At 38.2% G+C, this 21,781-nt stretch overlaps 1 protein-coding gene and 1 pseudogene across 4 annotated transcripts in view; one reads left to right on the top strand and one right to left on the bottom strand.

Moving 5' to 3' along the window:
- The window catches only part of Wwp1 (WW domain containing E3 ubiquitin protein ligase 1), a 93,464-nt gene that overhangs the window by 45,940 nt on the left and 25,743 nt on the right, over positions 1-21,781 (bottom strand). For 2 of the 4 annotated variants that reach the window (XM_006237930.5, NM_001024757.1), the window contains 6 exons: positions 15,388-15,478; positions 10,040-10,178; positions 9,325-9,449; positions 3,681-3,818; positions 3,525-3,591; positions 993-1,177 (listed from right to left, as the gene is read on the bottom strand). In XM_006237930.5, the coding sequence (XP_006237992.1) occupies positions 993-1,177; positions 3,525-3,591; positions 3,681-3,818; positions 9,325-9,449; positions 10,040-10,178; positions 15,388-15,478 (745 nt within the window). Of the gene's footprint in view, positions 1-593; positions 684-992; positions 1,178-3,524; positions 3,592-3,680; positions 3,819-9,324; positions 9,450-10,039; positions 10,179-15,387; positions 15,479-21,624; positions 21,765-21,781 lie in introns of those variants that run through there. The other 2 variants (XM_006237931.5, XM_008763591.4) reach the window with 2 other exon arrangements.
- On the top strand, positions 3,818-7,014 carry Pym1-ps15 (PYM homolog 1, exon junction complex associated factor, pseudogene 15; annotated as a pseudogene).

Raw genomic sequence — 21,781 nt, forward strand, 5'->3', positions numbered from 1 at the left:
CACTTCTGAAGAAATTAGGCATTTAAACACAAAGCAAGTAGGCCGAACTGCTTACAGTGGCAAGTCTGAGTTCGTATCAGTGCCAGTTTCCTGATAAAGGCCAGTACACAGGACTTCCTGTACATTTCTCTGAAGTTTTCCCAGTGTTTATAATTCCCAGTAAGTGAAAAATGTATAATATAGCTACAGAATCCATTTGTCTGATCCATATCACCCTTATCTTTTATAAATAAGTAATAATTATATATTAGAAAAAGTCACTTCATACTAGGTTAGAGAGGATTAAAGTGGAGGAAAAGTATAGTATTCTCAAATACCACTTTCCAAGAACTATGATAGACATTTTTCATTTATTATCTCATTTAATTTTTACAAATGTTAAACGGCAATTAATTAAGAATATCAGTCCCCTTTTATATAGAGAGACGCTAACTTTGATATTTTTGTCACATTAACATGTTGACTCTTTTAAGTCTATTCATCACTGTCTCATCTTCTTAATGTAATATATAATAAATATTTATGGCAACTAAACTTCTCAAATGAATCTTCCTAATCAAGAGGGAGGAAAAAACCTTCATGTACAATACTACCTCTGGTGAGAATTTATCATTTCTCTGGACTCCTTAGTATTGGCCCACATCCATTATTTGAAACCCATGGAGACAATGTATTCCAGAATTCATGGTTTGGAATTTAGAACAGTTATATGGCATATGTATTATATACCATTCCAATACCAAACAGATTAGAAGCCAATCACGATGGGAAGTGAAAATAGCCTCCCGCCAGTTCTTTAATATTGCTAACAAATGAATTTGAAACACACACACACACACACACACACCTTTAGTGATTTGAGAAGCTTTGAAATGAGGTATATTAGTTTGCTTTTCATACTAAAATGGAGTATAAGGCTGAGTAACTTCTTGGAGGCATAAATACATATACCTCTTTAATTTTTATTCAAACAGTATGACAGTCAAGGTTACCTGTGTCACTGGTGGGCTCAGACGTGAGTGGTTTTGGAGCTGGAGTATTTTGGGGTCTGGTAGCAACCTGAGGCGGGGATGAAGGTGTGTTTTCTCCATTAACTATATGTGAACAGCATGAGCTCGGAACAACAGTACTTGTTGATACATGATTATCAATTCCAATAGTACCTTCAACAGCCAACCTTTAAAAAGAAAAAAAGTCTTACTTCAATGAGTAAAGTATAATAAAACAATTATCAGCAGACTTTACATTAAAAACCTACTGACTTCCTAATATTCATGTGGAGTGCTAAAGCAGAGATCAGAGATACACCTGCTGCTGCTACGTTAAACTACACTACTTCAGTGCACTGGCAGACAAAACGAGGACACTGAGTGCATATGGGCCTTCAAGTACGGTTCCAATTGTGTATTTTAGATTAGAATACTGGGCTACTTTAAATGTTCTGAGAGTAGCTTCAGAGGTTCTTGAAATTATATGAAATGTCCACAAACTAATTCTGAATGTGGAAATATTTTTAATAGTGAAGTAAGGTCTGAACGAAAACTTTCTAGAAATTCTGAAGCATGCGTCACTCCTCGGGCTCTGATCCAGAGTCTGTGATGTAGAAGTCTAAGTGTGAGAAGTTGCTTGAAAGTTCCCTGACATGATACAACTCATTTTAAAAAAACAAGATGAGCTATCATAAAGGAAAATAATCATAGATTTGGTAGTTTTGTTTGTCTTCCTAGATGGGCCAGGCTAGCTGAGAACTTGACTATGTACCTCTGGGTAGCCTCAACGTCAAACCAGTGCTCCTGCCTCTGCTTCTCAAGTGTTAGCATTACAGATATGAGCAACTACGCTCAACACAGGACTAAGTATTAAGTCATTTAAACTCCTTCAAAATCTAAAATTGTATTTTAAAGAATGTAAACATGTTATACAGTAATGCACTTTAATCTACAAACTGCTCGACTGTTTTGGTCATTAATTTTTCTCAGTGTAAATTATAATCTCGACACTGTTTACTTAAAGCAAATAAGCAACTTGAAAAGCATAGTTTCAAAAGCTTTTTAAAAACAGTACTGGAGGTTGGGGATTTGGCTCAGTGGTAGACCGCTTGACTAGCAAACACAAGGCCCTGGGTTCAGTCCCAGCTCTGAAAAAAAAAGAAAAAAAAAAGTACTGGGTGGGTTGATGTGTCAACTACTAATAGCGAGGCCTCCAACCAAAAGGCAGCACTGAGACTCAGACCCATTTCTCTGCACATGGTAAGCAAATGCTCTACCAAGGAATTATCTTCAGCTTTTGTTTTGAGAGATGGTCCCACCGAAGTAACCAGACTGCACCAAGCTTGCTATCCTCCTGTTTCAGTCTCTCAAGTATCTCAGACTGTGAGTAGGCCACAGTGTATCTAGCTTCTTCAAGTGCTTTGATGAGAAGCACCCAACAGAAAATAAGAATATATTATTAGTAACTCTGCAGAATTCAAAAGTTACACTTTGTCTTATATTGGCATATCTTTTTCAGATGTACCAAGTCAATTTTATAAGAATATTTTTATATTTTTGACTTTTAAATCCACCATATTTGAATTATATATTCTTACTTCATTTACATGTTTCAAAAGAGAGCCTCTTTTTTTAAAATTTTATTTATTTACATTCGTGTCGTTGACCCTCCTTCCCCCCAGTTTCTCATCCCATTCCTCCTCCCCCTGCCTCCGAGAGGGCCCCCACCCCACCAGACCTTCCCTGTTCCCTGGGGCCTCAAGTCTAAGAGAGCCTTTTTGAATCATCACAAAATATGAATGTCAGGGAGCTTTTGAAATGGCAGGATGAATTCTGTGGCCATAATCGTAGGGCATTTAGCTTGCGACCTACAGAAGGATAACGAATGAAGAAGGGCTCTTCCCACACCACAGACTTAGTAACCAGCACACTGGCAATGCTGGCTGTGAAAGGCACTTTGAGTAAGAAGCACTGCCACATTCCACAGCATAAGGGAATACTTGAAACACTATGCTATATAAGACAAGCATTTCTGGTTACAGAAAATGGCCAAAGCAGTAATTTTCTTATGTGTTAATATAAAAAAGCTGTTATGTTAAAGCTTCTTTCCCAGGTACTCAGCAAGTAACATCTTTATATATAAGCTTTTAAATTGTTATCAATATATTTCTGTTATTTTTTGATCTAGGGTTTTCAATGTAGCCCACACTAGACTTTTACATTTTATGACAAATACTAAATTGAGATTAAGAATTGAAATTCGTAAGTTGGGTGTGGTGTGTGCCTGTAACTCAGCACTGGCATCCTGGGAGCAGGAGGACCAGAGCTAAGAGGTCATCCTTAACTGCACTGTAAACTCCAAGTCACTGTACACATCCACCCACTGCCACCCAGTAATGCAATCCTGCCAACCAAGAAACTGAAGCAGAAGGGTAATAAATTTGGAGATAACAAAAAAAAAAAAAGTAAATTAAAACACAAACTTCAAGCTTGGGAACTACTGTAACGTGTTACAAAAATAATAAAGCACTGTACCTGGGAGTTGTCCTTGTCAAAGGGTCTCCATTCTCATGGACAGCATCCCCATTCTGCTGAATTTCTACTAAACATCGGGAAAGAAATCAACTCAGTTTCTACATACTTCTTGCCAAATTTCTTTACTTAAATTAAAAACACATCAGCACAGCTTACTGGGTGGCGAGGAGCTGCGGTTTGTCACAGCTTCTGGCTCAATCACTAATCCATCAAGGACAACTGTCAGTTCCCCAGTTTGTACTATTCCATTCTTGTTTTCCAAGGAAAGTTTTAGTTGTTCTTTCACTTTTTCTACTGGAAAAAAGAAAATTCTAATTTAAAAACATTTGTCACATACAAAACCATGTTTTAGAGATACCTCAGTTAAAGACCAGCTGTACTTCAGACCTGGAGAGCAGCATTTGGCAGTCATCTCCTGCATTAATATCTGTAGACCCTGTATAGAACACAACAGGCATAACTCCAGTCCCGGTTTGCTGAGTGACTCTCCTTCCCAAGTTGCACGCCACTGACAGCATCTTTCATGGCTTCTGGGCACAGTACAGCCTTCAGAGGACAAGCTAATACTAGCTAAATAAGCACACCAGCCCTTTAAACTTGTTCTTGAGCAGAAGCCCAAAGATCCTGAGGATGATGCAATGTCATCCTGAGTCGAACATCTTAGTTACCAAGTCCATCTCTGCCACTTACTAGGCTACAAATTAAGCTATTCAAACTTCATTAAGTCTCAGTTTCCTCGACTTTCGTAACAAAGTAGACCAATAAGAATAACAAAAAGGAAACATAAGGAACTCAAACCCAATGGAGAGTCCTACACCACATCAGACACAGTTGGTGCTCCATAAATACTACAGACTGTGTCAACAATTTACTGTTTCTCTTATAGCAGGCCAAATCCCCTACTAAATCTATTCTGATTTAAATGCAGAGTCCCTTGGATTCAACTTCCATGCCACAGAGTCTACATTAAATTTACTCAGGTGTGTGAGAAATTTGTGAAGAAAACAGTGAAGAGCCTAACACGTCAAATATACAAAACAAATATGAAATTTTCATGCTTGAAATACATTACGGTATAGCAAACTAGGAATTATGTAAAGTTTGAAATTACTGAAAGTTTAAACATATCACAAAACAGGGTACATGAACAGATTAATTAGTTTGTTTTAATTATTCCATTTTATATGTAAACCACAAAATGACTTTTTACTCTGTAAACATAATTTGTCAGTTAATAATCTAGAAAAATAATACTCTCTAAAACTCATCAGTGATTACTTTATTATTCAATATGGAAACAATTCACTTTTATTTTTTGTTGTTGTTTTGGGAGATAGGGATCATACAGATGTAGACCTGGTTGTCCTGGAACTCACTCTGTCCACAGTTGGCCTCAAAGTCATAGTGATTCACCTACTTATGCCTCCCAAGTGCTGTCTTAATTGGTAAAATTTACTGACATAGACACATGCAAAGGGAAGCCATCTGAAGAGACAGGGAAAGGATGCCTATCTACAAGTCGAGGTAAGAAGTCTCAGAAGAAAACAACTGTATCAACACCTTGATCAGATTCTAGCCTAAAGAGAAGTGAGAAGAAAGCCTCCACTTGTTGAAGATCTGGGTAAGGTAGACTAAGTCTAACTCTCAAGGGGCTGAGATAGGAGGATCAGGATCTGAAGGACAGTCTGGCTATAGAGTAAGACCCTGACTCCAAACAAAATAGATAGAACAAACATTTAATGACTGCCTAGAGTAAGGTATGTAGGATACTACTGTTGTATTTTCTAAAGGCCTCTGCTTACAGTAGAAATGTTTAAAACATATGAAAATATCTAAACACATTCTGTTCAAGTAGATCAACTGGATACCTAAGTTTATGCAATTTGCAAGGTTTTTTACCTCAAATTACATTGATATTACAAGTTTCTTAAAAGATGACTGCATAAGATAGATACCATTACATGGAGGTTAGGTGACTGAATATTTATATGGGGAGGGAGGCTGAGTACAGACTAACTTCAGGACAGAGTCAGAAACCATCTGAATGTGCTGCAATAGGGACATAGATAAGGACATCCAGGTAAGATACTACACACCTGAAAGGCTACTAATTTCTGTACCAGGACAAATGGCGAGGCCAAATAAGTCATGCAATAGCAGATAATTAAATTAGCATAAGCCACAGGTAACACATTTTCTTCCTTAAAACTAGTGTTCAACAAAATATTCACAGGAGAAAATATAGAGACAAAGTGTGGAGCAGAGATTGCGGGAAAGGTCATCCAGATATGGCCCCTCCAGGGCATCCATCCCATATACTATCACCAAACCCAGACACTATTGCTGATGCCAAGAAGCCTGATATAGCTGTTTCCTGAGAGGCTATGCCAGAGCCTGAGAACCAAACCATTAGACTGAAAACAGGGCCCCAATGGAGGAGTTAGAGAAAGGACTGAAGAAGCTGATGGAGTTTTCAACCCCATAGTTAGATCAACAATATCAACCAACCAGACCCCCAGAGCTCTCAAAGACTAAACCACCAATCAAAGATTAGACAGGGATGGACCCATGCCTCAGCCACATATGTAGCAGAGGATGGCTTAGTAGGGCATCAATGAGAGAAGAGGCCCTTGGCACTGTGAGACTCAATGCCCCCGTATAGAATAAGGGGACTCCAGCAGGAAATCGGGAAGTGTAAGTAAATAAGATATCCAATTTAAAAAAAAAAAAACTAGTGTTCAAAAAATGTATCAAGCCCTGGAGGTTCCACTACTGAGCAGCAGGCCAAGAAGGTACCTTACCGCTGAATCCCCAGGGCTGCCCACCAACTCAGTCACGGAAACCACCAACACCTCTGAGGCCATGGGGATAGGCAAGTACATTGCCTCAACACAGAGACCTGACAGGACATGGTGGAAGCAGCACAGGGTCAAAGGATACGTGCCCCAAGGGGAGGTCCCAGTCTATGAAAACAAGTATGTGAAGTTTTTCAGGAGTAAACCACAACTTCCCCCAGGGCTGAGCCCTGAGGCTACCACACAGGTCACCCCATCCAGACCTGACAGTGGTGAAGCAGGCCTCTCCAAGACAGTCAAAGGCAACCTGAAGGGGAAGGAGAAGAGGAGGCGGCAGCAGGAGAAAGACAGAGGCCTTGAGCAGGACTCTTGATAAGGTGTCTCTGGGAGACTCAGCCCAGATGCCCAGTGCTCTCCATGGCCCCCAGGCCACCCCTCTAGCTGCCTCCGATGCATCTGACCCTGCTGCCATCACAAAGAAAGCCAAGAAGATCAAGAACCTAAGGAAGAAGCTGACAGGTGGAGGAGCTGCAGCAGCGCATCCAGGCCGGGGAGGTCAGCCAGCCCAGCAGAGAGCAGCTGGAGAAGCTGGCACAGTGGAGGATGCTGGAGGAGGAGCTGGAAGACTTGGAGTTGAGTCTGTGAGGCTTCAGGAGTAAGGGAATGGACTGCAGAACAAACCATGGAGTGCTCTGGGGGTCAAGGGCCACAGCAGTCAGGAGGGGCACCCCCCATACTGGCTCACTTCCACCTCCTAGGATCTCTCTCCTTCATCCCTTCCCCTTCTTCTTAGCTCCCGTTTTTTGAACTTTCTCCTTCCATCCCAGTGTTCACAACCTGAGTGCCAACCCAAGGTACCTCTGCTGCTGATCTGGGTGTCTTGTTAAAAAGAAAACCAGGGAGGGTGGGAGTCTGTTAGAGATCTGAGGCTGAGGATACTATGAGTACCCAAGTTTTAGAGTCTTGGTTCCAGTTCACAGTGTTTATGAGTTACTTCCCTGGCCATCCTGAACCACCTCCACCTCCTCCACCTCCTCCTCCTCCACCTCTTCCTCCTCCTCCTCCTCCTCTTCTTCTCTTCTTCCTTCTCTCTCTCTTTCTCTTTCTTTCTTTCTTTTTTCTTCCTTCCTTCCTTTCTTTCTTTTAAAGAAAGTAAGAATAAATTCAAGTAGACGATATTGAAAAAAATGTATCAAAAACTTTCAATTATATGTGGAGTTTCAAAAGGAACTTCTTATTTTTTTCCTTTTCTTTTGAAGCTAGGGGACAGTATTATTAAGAGTTTAATAGAACAACAGCCCAGGGCAAGCATGTTGTAATCTCAACAGCTCCCCATAGATGAAGCATGGAAGCAAGAAGGGAAAGGTCCTCCTGGTGTTTGCATTACCAGCATGGAGGTCTCTGCCTCAGGGCATCAGGCAAGACTTGGTGGGAAGGAGTTTTAGAGACCGGACAAGAAAGCCCAAGGTATCAGAAGGGATCCTTAGGTTCTGATCAGCATCCAACATAAAGAAAAAGAACAAAAAGAAAAAGCTGTAACTGAAGGCAGACTCAACGAACCTCATGGCGATGTTAGCTTGGAGGGGCTGTTTGGAAGCACGACTTCTGGGAGGGAAAAAGTACTGTATCCTATTAAAGAGGTTCAGTATGGCAAGCCCAACTTCCTAGAGGTGATCCCCTTCTTCCTGAGGGGTGGTCACTTGGCAAGGAGATTGGCAAACCCAACTGATACATCCAGGTCAGAGATTCTACTAACCAGAAAATTTCCTCAATTATTTCTACTTTAACATTCCCACCTCTGAAGAGATAAAATCATCTGGGGATCAGATCAAAGATCAGATTCCTTCAAACTTGTGAATTGTTCCATTAAAAAAATATCATGGGAGGAGAAGCCCTTGGTCCTACCAAGGCTAGACCCCCAGTGTAGGGGACTGGCAGGGCAGGGAGGCGGAAAGGGGTGGGTGGATGGGTGGGGGAGCACCTTCATAGAAGAAGGGGGAGGGGGAAAGGATAGGGGGTTTATGGATGGGAAACTGGAAAGGGGATAACATTTGAAATGTAAATTAAAAAATATCCAATAAAAAATATCATGAATTTGAATTCTGGTTTTTAAATCTTCAGTGAATCTCATATATATATATATATATATATATATATATATATATATATATATATATATGTACATGCAAAGTTTTTTATATACTAACAAGAGGCATAACATTACTGTAGTCTGAACTACTTTAGAAACTCCAATGCTAGAAAATTTTCAATCACGGAAAACTGGTACTTATAGTATAGTGTTGTTTGTTTTTTTTTCTGGGTTTTTTTTTAAGAGCATTGGATAAGTTCAGGGCAAAGTATGCTTAAGAACAAGAAAGGAGAACAAATTACTGAGTGGTTATCTTTGGATGGAATTATAATTTCTATACTCCTCTGTGATTTTTCATTTCTTCATATTTTTAACAGTGAACTGATTATCACCGAAAAATTTAACACTAGAATATTTAATCTAAATAAAGATATCACTGTTAAGGAAAATAATATGCTCAAGGGGCAGAGAAACAGTGAAGAGGAAAGTCAGGCAGTGAACTGGGTTTGGGCCCCAGCACTCGAGGGAAGGGGCTGTCTTGTTTGAGGGGGAAGGAGAGAGATGCTATTTATTTATTCACTCTAGGCCAACGTGGACTTCACAATTCTTCTGCCTCAGCCTACTGACTCCCATAATTATACACATATACCACCATACTTAAATCAGGTCTAAGTACACAAGTAAATAATAAATGAGTGGTGGTAACTATTATTGGAGTACTCTAGATGATCTACAGCACAGAGAAAGGACAGGAAAATATTGCCAACAGTTTATTATGACAGAATTCTAAAGCAACCGTTGGCAATTATAAGATCATTTTAAGCACAACACTACACTTTACTTCTGGACTTTAGAAGGATGTGTTTAAAGTCTCATAAATGATGTATAAGGAAACAAAGATTAGAAAGCCACTTACATTTTCTGTTGTGTGTTAACAGCACTTGTTTCAAGTCCACTGTTGCTTTTCCTAATAGAGCGTCTGCCTTTAAAGTGTGATGACTCCAAACTCGGAACTCCAAGGTGGTCTGTGGGGCCACATTTCTGCGTGAATAACATTATAACAAGAATAAGCATGTCATCACTGTGTGCTAACTCTTCTAAGTTACTTACATTAACTACTATGTTCTCTAAAACCATGAATTGAGTTCACTACTGTATAAAACAGTAAACTGGATCAGAAACAAAAATAACAAATATTTTCAAATAGATTGTGACCTTCAAATACAATGACAACTACTTCAGGATTATGGTAGTTAGCAACCACTGAGCAACACAGCACGGAGTGCCTTACTGAGACCTCAGAAAAACCTCTCCCGTAGGAACGTTATTTCTAGAGATGTTTTGAATGGCTGAATTAATTATAATGTTTCTACTAAATGCATATTTATACTTCATATTGCCAAATTTAAGAATAGCTGACTTTCTATACAAAACAAGGCTATACAGACATAATTTATAAAATAAAAATACAAATTACTATGTTTGCTCTTTGAGAAAAATGAAATAAAAAATTTCTTCATATGTTAAATTCATTCTTAGATAAAGAAAAAACTTCATCACTTGAAGTTTACAAAATACAAAACATAGGACATATGATTTGACAGTTTTCTGTTCTTACACATAATACTCACACAATCAGCTGCTCATCCCATTTTGGATTAGAAGAACTACTGGATTTTGCTGTTTTCTTAATTTCTCCATCTACTATGACTTCAGTATATATTGCTGTTCCAAACCAGTTCTTTTTTCTTTTTAGTTTGGCACTAGAAACTAATAGAAAATGATAATTACTGGTAAATATATATAAACACACACACACACACACACAAAACCAAAAAGCTAAAAGAGAGCATTACCTACTAGTAAACCAATAAAATCAGAAGTGTTCTTCCACCTCTAGTAGATGTTCCACTGGCAAAAGGAGAAGCTACTGATATCTAAAGCCATCTAATTTCTCAGTAACCAACTTATTTACATAATACATTCATTAGAATAAGATGCTTCATTTAATAGATCTAGACTAGTACAAACATATCCAAAGTAATTTTAAGATATTATTGTTACTTTACCCAAGAGGATCTGACCATTAAGTAGCAATTTTCTGTTTTCCCCAATGTCCCTCACTCTGTCTCTACAGACTGCCTGTTCTGAAATGTCTGTGTAGTGGGCTCTTTCATGGTCACCTTCTTTCACTTAACATGTTCTTGGGTTTCATCAGTGTTGTACCATGCCTCGATACTTTACTCCCTTTTCTGCCAAATACTAGTCTATTATTGTTATACCACATTTTATTTATCTGTTAGTTGACAGACATTTAAATTACTTCCTAGCTGTTGTTCCCACGACCCCATAAACACTTGTGTGCAAGTTTTGCTGTGAGCATGTATTAATTTGCCTTGGATATATTAGAATTGCCAGGTAGCCCAGTAAGACCCTGTTGAATAAATATCAGGCTATTTTTCCAAAGTGGCTCTACTATTTTACACTCCTGTCTAACCCAGCAGGATCTGATATCTGCGTATCTATTGATGTATAAGGATGTCTATTTGAGATAAAGTTCTCCTGTAGTTCATGCCAAATTTAATTTCCCAAGTCTCCCTGCTTCCCTTGTGCAGGAGCCATCAGTGTGAACTATCATACTTGGATGGTTTCTATGTTTACCTGCTATTTAAATATAAGTTCAAACTGTACCAAAGATTGTGAGAAAAATGAATGCCTTCATCTAGATGGTATTCATTATATAACTGTGGCCAATTTATTATAAATTATTTAATGTTTACCTGGAAAAAAATAGTTTCGCACAAAAAATGTATCTGATTAGTAAGGAATTAGCCTAAGCATGTGCCATTAATGATTGCAACTGGTATAGCAAACACAGAACTGTACATTTTCAGAGTAAATTACTAACTACTAAGCAGCAAAAATAGCATGTTACAGTCACTTTTACAACCAGGTCACCATAACCATTCTGGATCTGAGATGACAAAAGAAAAGACTCTGTGTCACTAGATGAGAAAGAACACAACCTAAGCTTTCATTCTACCCAGAGAGATTAGTCCAAAAAACCAATGAAATACGAAGTGAAAGTGACTTGACAGAGGTGAAGAATCTGAAATAGTTACCCCTCTATTAATATGTAAAGAATAATGGGAAAGATTATAAGCTAATGTTTTTTGAAAAGCTAACAGAGTGGAACAATGTTCAACATGATGCCTCAAGTGCTACTATGAGGTCTTAATAGAACTCATCCAAGATGATCCAAGTTGCTCTGAGTTCACCACCAAGGGAAATTGCTCACACGGAAGGTTTCATTCCAAATAAAAGTTACTGCTTTGATCCGCACACACACGTCCTATCTATCCACACACTGTAGGTAAAGAGAGGGAAGAGAAGGCAGTACTGGGTCATATTAAAAGCATACAAGTGTAAAATGTCTGGGTTCGTGTTTTAGCTGTGCATCCCTAGAACCCTGACCTGCAGGAGGTCAATTAACAGCTCTGCCCCTCCATTTTCTACCTGAAAAACAGGGGGACAATAATACCGGATTCTTAGGGTTGGTGAGTGAAGGCACGCAAAAGCACTATCATCATCGCAAATCCCCTGCATCCAATATGGTGACTGAGCCTGTGAGTTAACTGCAGACCCACTCAAAAATTTTCTTTTGCCACATACCTGGGCAAAGTGCTTGATAACACTAAAAGCTGATAAAGTGACAGATTCCCCCCACCAATAGATTTTTTTAAAATATATTTTTTAATCTCATAAAAATTTGCAACACAGCAGCTCAATAGTACATATGACATCAGTGATAAGGTTTTTAAATAACTGAATCTACTATTTCAATAGGAGCTCTAGTTAGTGGAAATAAAAAATAAATCCCGTTTTCTGATTTATATTTGTTGTTATATTCAAAATACCCTTCACAGTCACACTATGTAAATATTGAAAATTTGCAGACATGGGATGGGAGAGTGCTTAATCAACAGTTACGTCCCTAAAAACATTTAATAACAAATTATGTGGTCCACATGAAAATAAGCATAAAAGTTGAATGAGGAAGAAATGATTTGATATATTCTTAGATCTGGGAATTTTAAAATAAAAGCTTAAAAACATCTTCAATTAATATATAATTTTTCAACAAAAACACCAAAAGTTTGCGTGTTTAGGGTGGGCACAGAGAAAAATGGTTGGCTCAAATTCAAATAAGAGATAAAAGAAAATAGACTAAAATATGCATAAAATATGATCTAATTAAAGGTTTCTCTAATATATACTATAAAGTCAAAATAACTAGACAGTTTGAGAGTGATGTAAAAAATATGATTAGAACAAGTAAGGTGGTAACACCTGAAATCAACAAGAAAACCTGTTTAGGCCATGTACGATTAAATACTTGAGATGATTACCTATAGTGTACATCATAGACACTAAACGCACTCACAACTTAAGTGAAATGAAGGGCCCCTGAGGAAGCTCTGTGGGTAAAGGCACTTGCTAACAAGTGCAATGACATGAGTTCAATCCCTCAAATCCTAATAATAGAGAGTGATTCCCACAGGCTGTTCTCTAACCTGTCCACATACCATGGTGCATGTATGCATGTGTACATCAATATAAAAATCAGTGTATTTTAAAATATAATTCATGTACTATAAAACACAATAGCTTCAAAAATGACAAGTTATATAAGTGTATATGTACACATACATATACATATATATGTATTATACATATATACCTATTAGTTTTTTAGCCAAGTACTCTTTATATACCTTGCAAACTTTGCTTCTGATCCTTTCACATTGGAAATCTTAAAACCTATATTACTGAAACTTACTATCTCTGCATGCTTGTGATATAATGAATTACCACATTAGAGTGGTCTATCTTTTGTTTAACTTTTAGATCACTATTTTTCTATTTCTAGGTTATTTACTGGTTAACTGGCTGGTTGCTTTTTCAGGCCCTGAGCTCCAAACCACTGCCTCAGACACACCAAAAAACGCACAGTACCTAGAGCTATGCCCACTGCACACTGTTCTTATATATCTGTCCCTCCACTCAACTACAGATTAAAAACAAAGAAGATACATGGGCACAGTGTTACACAGAGGTACACACATGTAATTCCAGTGCTTAAGGGGCTGAAGGAGAATCATGAAGCAACCCTGGGCCCTACAGACTCTGTCTCACAAAAAGGAAAAGGAAATAGATTATGACAGACATGCCTGTAGTCCCAGTACTTGGGAAACTGAAGCAGAAGGATCACAAAGTCAACACTAATCTTGGCTACAGTTAGTTCCAGGATGATATAAGCTACAAAATAAGACCTTGACTTAAAAAAACCTGAAGGAAACTAGTTTGCTTTGTACTTGTACTTAAAGATATACGATCTCACTTCTTTCTCCTGAGGTCACATCAGCCACTTGCTGCTGTGCTTTTCTCACTGCAATGGATTCTTACCTCTCAATAACCATAAACCCAAATAAACTGTTTTCTGTAAGGTCTCTTGGCCAGGGTATTTTATCACAGCAAGAGAAAAGTGAAGTTGGTACCAGAGAGTCAACTATTGCAGTGAAGAACCACACCAAGTTGTTTTTGAAGAAATGTAGAAAAGCTCAGAACTTTGTGCAGATAATGAAAGCCTTCTCAAAAGCTGTTTCAGAGGGGAACAACATTAACCAATTATGCATATGGCCATTTGTGTCAAATTCTGGCAAACAATCTATCTGCTTTTTGTCCTTGTCCTAAGAACTTGCCTGAGGCAAAAATTAAATAGTAATTGGCAAATTTCCTTAACAGAGGCCATTTCAAAGCAGCATAATAATGAATCTGGGATGTGATTGTTATTTAGAATGCTTACTCAAGTCTACAGAGCAACAGAGCAAATAGGCAGAAATAAATGTAAAATGTGCCATTTGGAGAGAAAAACTACAACAGGAGATCCAAGGATGCAGCCAGGGCTTGTGTTGAAAGAGACACAGAGAATAACATCATTACGACTACGCTTCCTACTTAGCACTAGATAGAGGGAGGTGTGCACTCAGGGCAAGACCCAACCCAGTCAAGCTTCCAATTTGTGAAAGACATTAAGTCATTTCCTGCTCCTAGAAAGCAATGGAATAAAAGCTACTGTGACGTCACCCAAAGATGGCAGACTGACCATTCATTCATTTATTCATGAGCTTGTGGCTTTGGAGTCATGACTATGCCAGAATAAAGGGGTTATTCATGGGTTGCCTCAGTTTATAGACAACTGCCAGACTCCAATAATAGAGGGAGCTTGGCATGATGATACCTAATAATTTAAAAAAAGGACTACTAGAATAAACTGGACTAAGGATACAGTTCAGTGGTGGAATGCTTGGCTAGCATACACAGGCCCTGGCTTCAATCTCCAGGGCCAAAACCATGGAAAAAAGGGCACCACCAACCAGCATCCTCATAACTAAGACAAGGAAGGTACTGGTTTCTCTGGACCTGTCTCCTTCCTTATAGTCCAAAGTAGTATTTTTTTATTATTCAAGATTGTGAAATCAAGATCATGGATTTTACGAAGTGATTTTTACTTCAAACACATAGACTATATAATGATAAAGTCAAGGCAAGAAAAAAAGATAGACAGAGGGCTAGAGAGATGGCTCAGAGGTTAAGAGCACTGACTGATCTTCCAAAAATCCTGAGTTCAATTCCTAGCAACCACACGGTGGCTCACAAAACCATCTATAATGGGATCCAATGAACTCTTCTGGTGTGTGTCTGAAGACAGCTATATGTACTCATATAAATAAAAATAAATAATTTTTAAATAAGAGAATAGACAAAGCAAGTCACTAAATCCCAGTGCTGCCTCTAGTCAGTTCAACATCATTCTGTCTCAAGAGCATCACTTACTAAACATTTCAGCATAATTATACATGCAAAATCCAATTTCATCTAACCATCACAATGCTACATTATTATTAAAATCACTTACCTGTTACCTTTAACTGTAACCTTCCACTGTGGTTATCACTAGTGTCAGATCTTGGTGAAGCAGTGGCCATGTCCCAAAATTCACCTTGATTCTATTAAAAAAAAAGATAACTTGTGCATGTGTCAGAAAATTTCAATTTTCAAGATAATTAAAACGGGTCATTTAAATCAATGAAAATTCATACTATCATGAGTTCTCAGTTGTCTTTCATTTAAAATTAGGGCAGTATAGAAACATTAAATAAGAGTGTGACCAATTAACCATATCTGAGTCAATCTGAACAACAACGTGAATGATAACACTAAGAATTGAGGATCATACATTGACATAAAAATGAATGTATACATAAATATGTTGATACTTATTATATATTTATATATTATTGAAATCTCCTGAGTATGTAGTCTAAATAATTATTCTTGATTATTTCAGTATGTATTTCCTAAGAATAAAAACATTCTCCTATACAATCACAGTACAATAATCATAGTCATGTTAAGGAAAATTTAAACTGTACATTTAACCAAGAATTTCTGTTAAAAAAAAAAAGCGAAGATAACTACAGCTTTCTTCTACATACCCAATATCAAGGCTTAATTAACCTTTAACCCACTTAAGATAAAATGGGATATTCTGGGACGTATTGAGAAATACTAACAAATATTAATATTTATCTTGCTTTTCTCATAATACTTCATATTTTCTCTGCTCCGATTAGATCCTTTCCCTAAATTTAGAGACCAAAGTTCTAAAATCATTCCACCCTCTTCCCTTGCTTGGATTTGCATATATAGTGTGTTGGGATGCACTCAGGCATATGCAGACACAAACGCCAAGGTAAGAGTCGCTTAACCTACGATCAAGACCTCATTCAGGTCAATGCTCTTATTCTACCGATGAGAAGACAGGCTTATGAAAGGCATCTACTTGAAAGCAATCAGCTGTCACGTTCATGTAAGAAAACCAAAGAGTCAGCCCTGAAAACAAATGTGCAAGTAACACTACATAGACAGAACAACACAATCTCTCTCTCTCCCTCCCTCCCTCCCTCCCTCCCTCCCTCCCTCCCTCCCCCCTCCCCCCCAACACTTAATTATTAACCAAAGGAGAAAAAGCCAATGGAAATTAAAGGCTTTTTCAACTTCTAGCAGTCTGGTCTACTAGACATTATGAAGTTCCTTCCCCCTGGTTTAACATAAACATTTCCCACACAATTCAACTGCACGACTATCTGTTTTCCCAGTTCTGTTATGTTTTTAAGTGTGAACATTATCAGTTCTACACCACACTTATATAATGACAGCCTTAAAAAAAAAAAGATAATAGCACAGTAAGAAATGGATGGGCCAAATGGTTCAGTGTATCAAGGCACTTGAGGCCAAAGCTGACAACTTTAGTTTAATCCTAGTATCCCATGAGTAGTCTTCTAACTTCCACATGTACAGCATGGCATGTGCCCCACCCATACATAAATAAATAAAAGAAGTGGAGAATATTATAGACAAACAGACATGTTATCCTGATGTGCATACTGGTAGTGGCAAAAAATGGTCAAGGGACAAAAACTAGGCCTGCTACAAAGGTAAAGGGAGCTCACTGTGGGAACCCATGACAAAATTACATGGGAGCACCAGTAAAAAAGATCAGGCCACATAAAAACACAACAGGGTTAGGGAGATGATGGCTCAGTGGTTAAGAATACTTGTGTCTCCTTCCAGAGGACCCAGGTTCAATCCCCAGCATCCACCAGCCAGCTCACAACTGGCAGTAACTCCAGTTACAGGAGATCTAATGCCACCTTCTGGTTTCAAAAGGCACAAAGCAACATTTGGGACACAGACATACATGCACGCAAACACCCATATACATAAAATAAATTTTAAATTAAAAAATAATATAATAATAATATAATGCTTACTTGCTGTGTTTCCTTGTTTGATTGGGTATTTTTGTTTTTTTTTCTGGCTGTATCCATTTATTGAGACTTCTACTGTATTTGTTTGTTTGTGGTACTAAGAATTCAATCTAGAGCCTACACATGAGGCTAACACTCTACCAGTAGGCTACATTTTCCTTGTATTTTATTTGGTTTTGTTTTATGGTTCTGAATGTGAATCAAGAGCTTTGGCACATGCTTAACCACTGCTTTTCTTATTTTTGGTGGGTCTGATTCTTATTTTTTAAATATCTTATGAAAGGTCCCTAACTCAGACCTGCTGATCTTTCTAACTTTTAAATTAAGGCTGCAGGATTGGAAGAAAAAACAACCACAAAATATGTTTATTACATATCATTGTAAGATTTTCTTATATTATATATCAAGGACATACTTTAGAAACATGATTATGACTATTCATGCTGACCTTGATCATATGCCTAAGGAAATCTGTCTTATTCCATTATGTGCCCTCTCTTTTCCGTGCTTTGGTGTGGAGGAACTCACTATGCACAAAGTGCACCAGAAGTATTGAGTTAGTTAGTATTTTCTACATTCTTGAAGGCAGAGAGTTGACAAACATATTCTAACTGAGAAAGACTTTTAAATGAACAGCCAACAGCTTGGGCTGTATCATGGTAAACTATTTCAAAATGAACTACCCCCCAGAGAACAAAACAAGAAATGGGAGGAGGAAGAAAGGGAGAAAAGATATCAGAGCATAAAAACTTAAAAAACAAAATGATAGCTCATATGCATATTCCCAGAAAAAATTACAAGACAGAAAATGACTTTAGTTTTCAAAACTAGTGGAAGACAGGTATTTGGAATTTCAAGAAACACTGCATTGTTTTTAAAGACAAACAGTATAAAGAAATTCACAGCAATAAAACTTTAGATTATCAAAAGATTTACATTAAAATTACCCAGAGAGACTGTAAGAGATTACAATAAAAATGAAAATAACATAGCACTCTCAATGGCAGCCAGAATGCTTAGAAGGCAGACTGAACACTTTCAACACCCTGAGTTGATCTACAACTAAAAGTTACAGGAGCTGCAAAGACGACTTAGTGGTACAGATCCAGATTCTATTCCCAGCGCCCACACAGTGGTTACAACCATCTGTAGCCCCTGTCTAAGGAAATCTAATGTCCTCTATGTCCTCCAGTGGGCCCCAGGTACATACAGTGTACCTATACACATGCAGGGAAACCCTCACATGCATAAAATAAAAATAATTATTTTTAAAATAAATAATGTAACCACGACAAGTCCCTTTGGGGAACACATATGGCATAGAAAATCTGCTGAGATAAAACAAGAAAGTATTGCGAACAGAAAACCTTTCCTTCAAGAAATGAAAAAGGACACGTTTCATAGAACTGTCAGAAGGATGATCTCAGGAGTTGGAAGTATGAACAAAGATGCTAAACATACAAGTATATTTATAAAGACTGCCTAAAATTTAGGAAACTTTCATTATAATTTTAATTATAGTTTAAATGTAGAAGACTAGAACAGAGATAAAAATCACTGCTCACCAGAGGTACTATAATCTGGTTCAATATTATACAATAAAGATTTCTTGACAGATTTTCAAGGTTGGTCATAAAGAAATGGAATAGTAGTTTCCAAATTATAAAGGAAAATACAGAATGAAAAAATTCAATCAAGAAGGTATAGGACATAGGGGTTGGGGATTTAGCTCAGTGGTAGAGCGCTTGCCTAGCAAGCGCAAGGCCCTGGGTTCAGTCCCCAGCTCCGAAAAAAAAAAAAAAAAAAGAAGGTATAGGACATGACTGCTACATCCTGACTGTTATTCTACAGGTCGTTTAAAAGTCCAATATTAGCCAATGTCATCTTCACAAATTTATACACTATACTGCTTTCCAGGCAATTTAATTTGTGATGGGATAGATACCTCCATTAAAGAATCCTTTGGAGCATTAAATACCAATCAATTAACTACATGAGACCAGCAACCTAGAGAGTCAGAAGGCTTTGACTGCTTCAGTGTTCTCTTCTGAAGGACAAGGTATCACTGCGAGGGAGGCTCTGGCTGTCCTGGAACTACTATGTAGACCAGTCTGGGCTCAGACTCAGAGGTCCATCCACCCCTGTCTTCTGAGTGCTGGGAATAACAACACTGACTTTAAAGGCCAGGATTCTATACTCACTGCCCTTGGTATCAATGGAGTCTTTAAGCGAGTAAGTGGATACTGCTTATGATGTACAGGAAAAAGACAGGGACAATGATTGTTCTTTTGTCCATGATTGAATTCAAGAGAAGGATTAAGGGGCTGGAGAGATGGCTCACTGATTGCTCTTCCAGAGGTTCTGAGTTCAATTCCTAGAAACCACATGATGGCTCACAACCATCTGTAATGGGATCCGACGCCTTCTGGTGTATCTGAAGACAGTTACAGTATAGTCATATAAATAAAATAAATAAACCTTTAAAAAAAGGATTAAACAAATAAAGAATGGAGAGTCGATCCTGCCAAAAATAGTTTTGATAAGTCTCAAACCTAGAAGAGGCAATACTCTCAAAACCTTGAAGTCAAATATGAATGTCATGGAAACAACAGATACACAGATTGCTTCCATGACTGAGGCAGTAAATACTAAGATACAGGGGTTAACTCCAGGAAAAGCACTTAGCAGGTATCTCCTGAAGCAAGAGCAAGTGTGGCAGATGGCACAATCAATTCTGAAGCTCCAAAGACAGTGACCCATGGAATCATTACAAGAATGGTAACATTTCAAGGTTCTTATAGTGACAGGCCCTCTCACCACACAGTTGTGTTTGACACAGGTAGGATGCCAGACACTCACTGCTACCTACCAGAGACCAACCTGGAACAGTAGCTTCTGAGTTCACTCTCATACCAAATATCACTAAGGACTTGGACACTCATAGGAGTAAGCAGAGCAAAAGCAAGCTTTATTAAAAGATATAAAAGACAATTAAGAAAATAAGGGAAAGTAAAAGAACGTTCCAAAATTGGAAGAGTTGCCAAGAGGGGAAATGTTGAACTTCTTTGTCTTGTGGTTTTTATAGAACTGTGGCAAAAACTGGGCTATCACAGGCTGAGCCACTGGAGGGCTCACATGCTCTAGGCATATCCCCTGTCTCAACCAAAGAGATGACCATAATCTGTTCACATGAAGTTCACCAGTGACAGGTAGTTGAAGTCCCCAATCCTTCTTTGTCCATCCCTGACCTCAGCATTGAAAGTTGTTGACTGTGACTGTTGGCTATCTACTAATCACTGGCTACTGTTGCTGCCTCCAGTCTTGTAGGTGTCTTGTAGCTGTTAATTATACTAAGCTCATTTTGCAACTCAGAGCCATCAGAAAATAGCTATAGATGTTCTTACTAACTTCTGATTGATAAATCAGATCTGGGTCTCTTTTCTAAAATAGGTAGAGGCTTTCTTAGAAACTATTTTACTTAGTCTGTTATAATTGGCTACATTAGAAGTAAGAACATGTAAACAGCAATTGTGCCTGGCATTCATTCTCAGGAGTCAGGACAAGATTCACAACGATAGCCGCCTGCCAGTCCTCCAACACTAGCCTGTCTGTCTGTTTTCCTCTTACAGCTCCTAAGCTATCTCAAACTCGATTGTAGGCTCTTTGTTTTTCATCCTTTGCATTTCTGATTAAGCTATTTAAACACCAACCTTCCTTTTAACCTCAGCTCTGTTTTTCATTACAACAGTTACGAGCTACTTGCAGTTTTCACAATGGGCCCTTTTCCCTACAACCTACAAAAACCCAGACCATGAATCAGTACTAGCCATCCCTTTCAGAACCTCAAATGTGAAGCTTTGGATTACCCTTAAGTGAAATTGACTCCTGCTGACACCTCCCAATCCAGCCCAGCATCCAGGGCTGGAATCCAGGTATTGTGAAAGACAACAGCTGATGACTAAGTGGGAAGACAGAGGCAGAAGAGCAGCTACAGAACGAGCAAGAGAACTGAGCTACTTCACTGGCTTTTGTTTGTTTGTTTTCTAAGAATTCTGGTCATTGAATAAAATAATGGCAATTTTCAAATAAAAAAATGAATGCAAACAAAAACATTACACATAAAAGTTTATGGAATACCAAAACAAAAAGTATGGTCACAAATAAGTATATATAGCATTACCAAGTGATCTAGGGAAAGGAATTTGAAGTCCTGAGTTAATTATACAATTAACCTGAAGAAACCAATAAAGAGATGATACTGAACTAGATAAATAGTAATAAAAGTGTCAATAAAGATACAAGCTATTTCTTAGCAAACAAACCTGTTGCTTAGCTGTTTACTCTGAACTGAACTATTCCCTACTGGAGGGAAGAGGGGGCCGATTAAGACTCCAAAGGCGGGGCTGGGAATTTAGTTCAGTGGTAGCAAGCTCAAGGTCCTGAGTTCAGTCCAAAGCTCCGGGGGGGCGGGGAGAGCCT

The sequence above is a fragment of the Rattus norvegicus genome, chromosome 5, assembly GCF_036323735.1.
Source record: "Rattus norvegicus strain BN/NHsdMcwi chromosome 5, GRCr8, whole genome shotgun sequence".
In the NCBI taxonomy this organism is placed as follows: domain Eukaryota; kingdom Metazoa; phylum Chordata; class Mammalia; order Rodentia; family Muridae; genus Rattus; species Rattus norvegicus.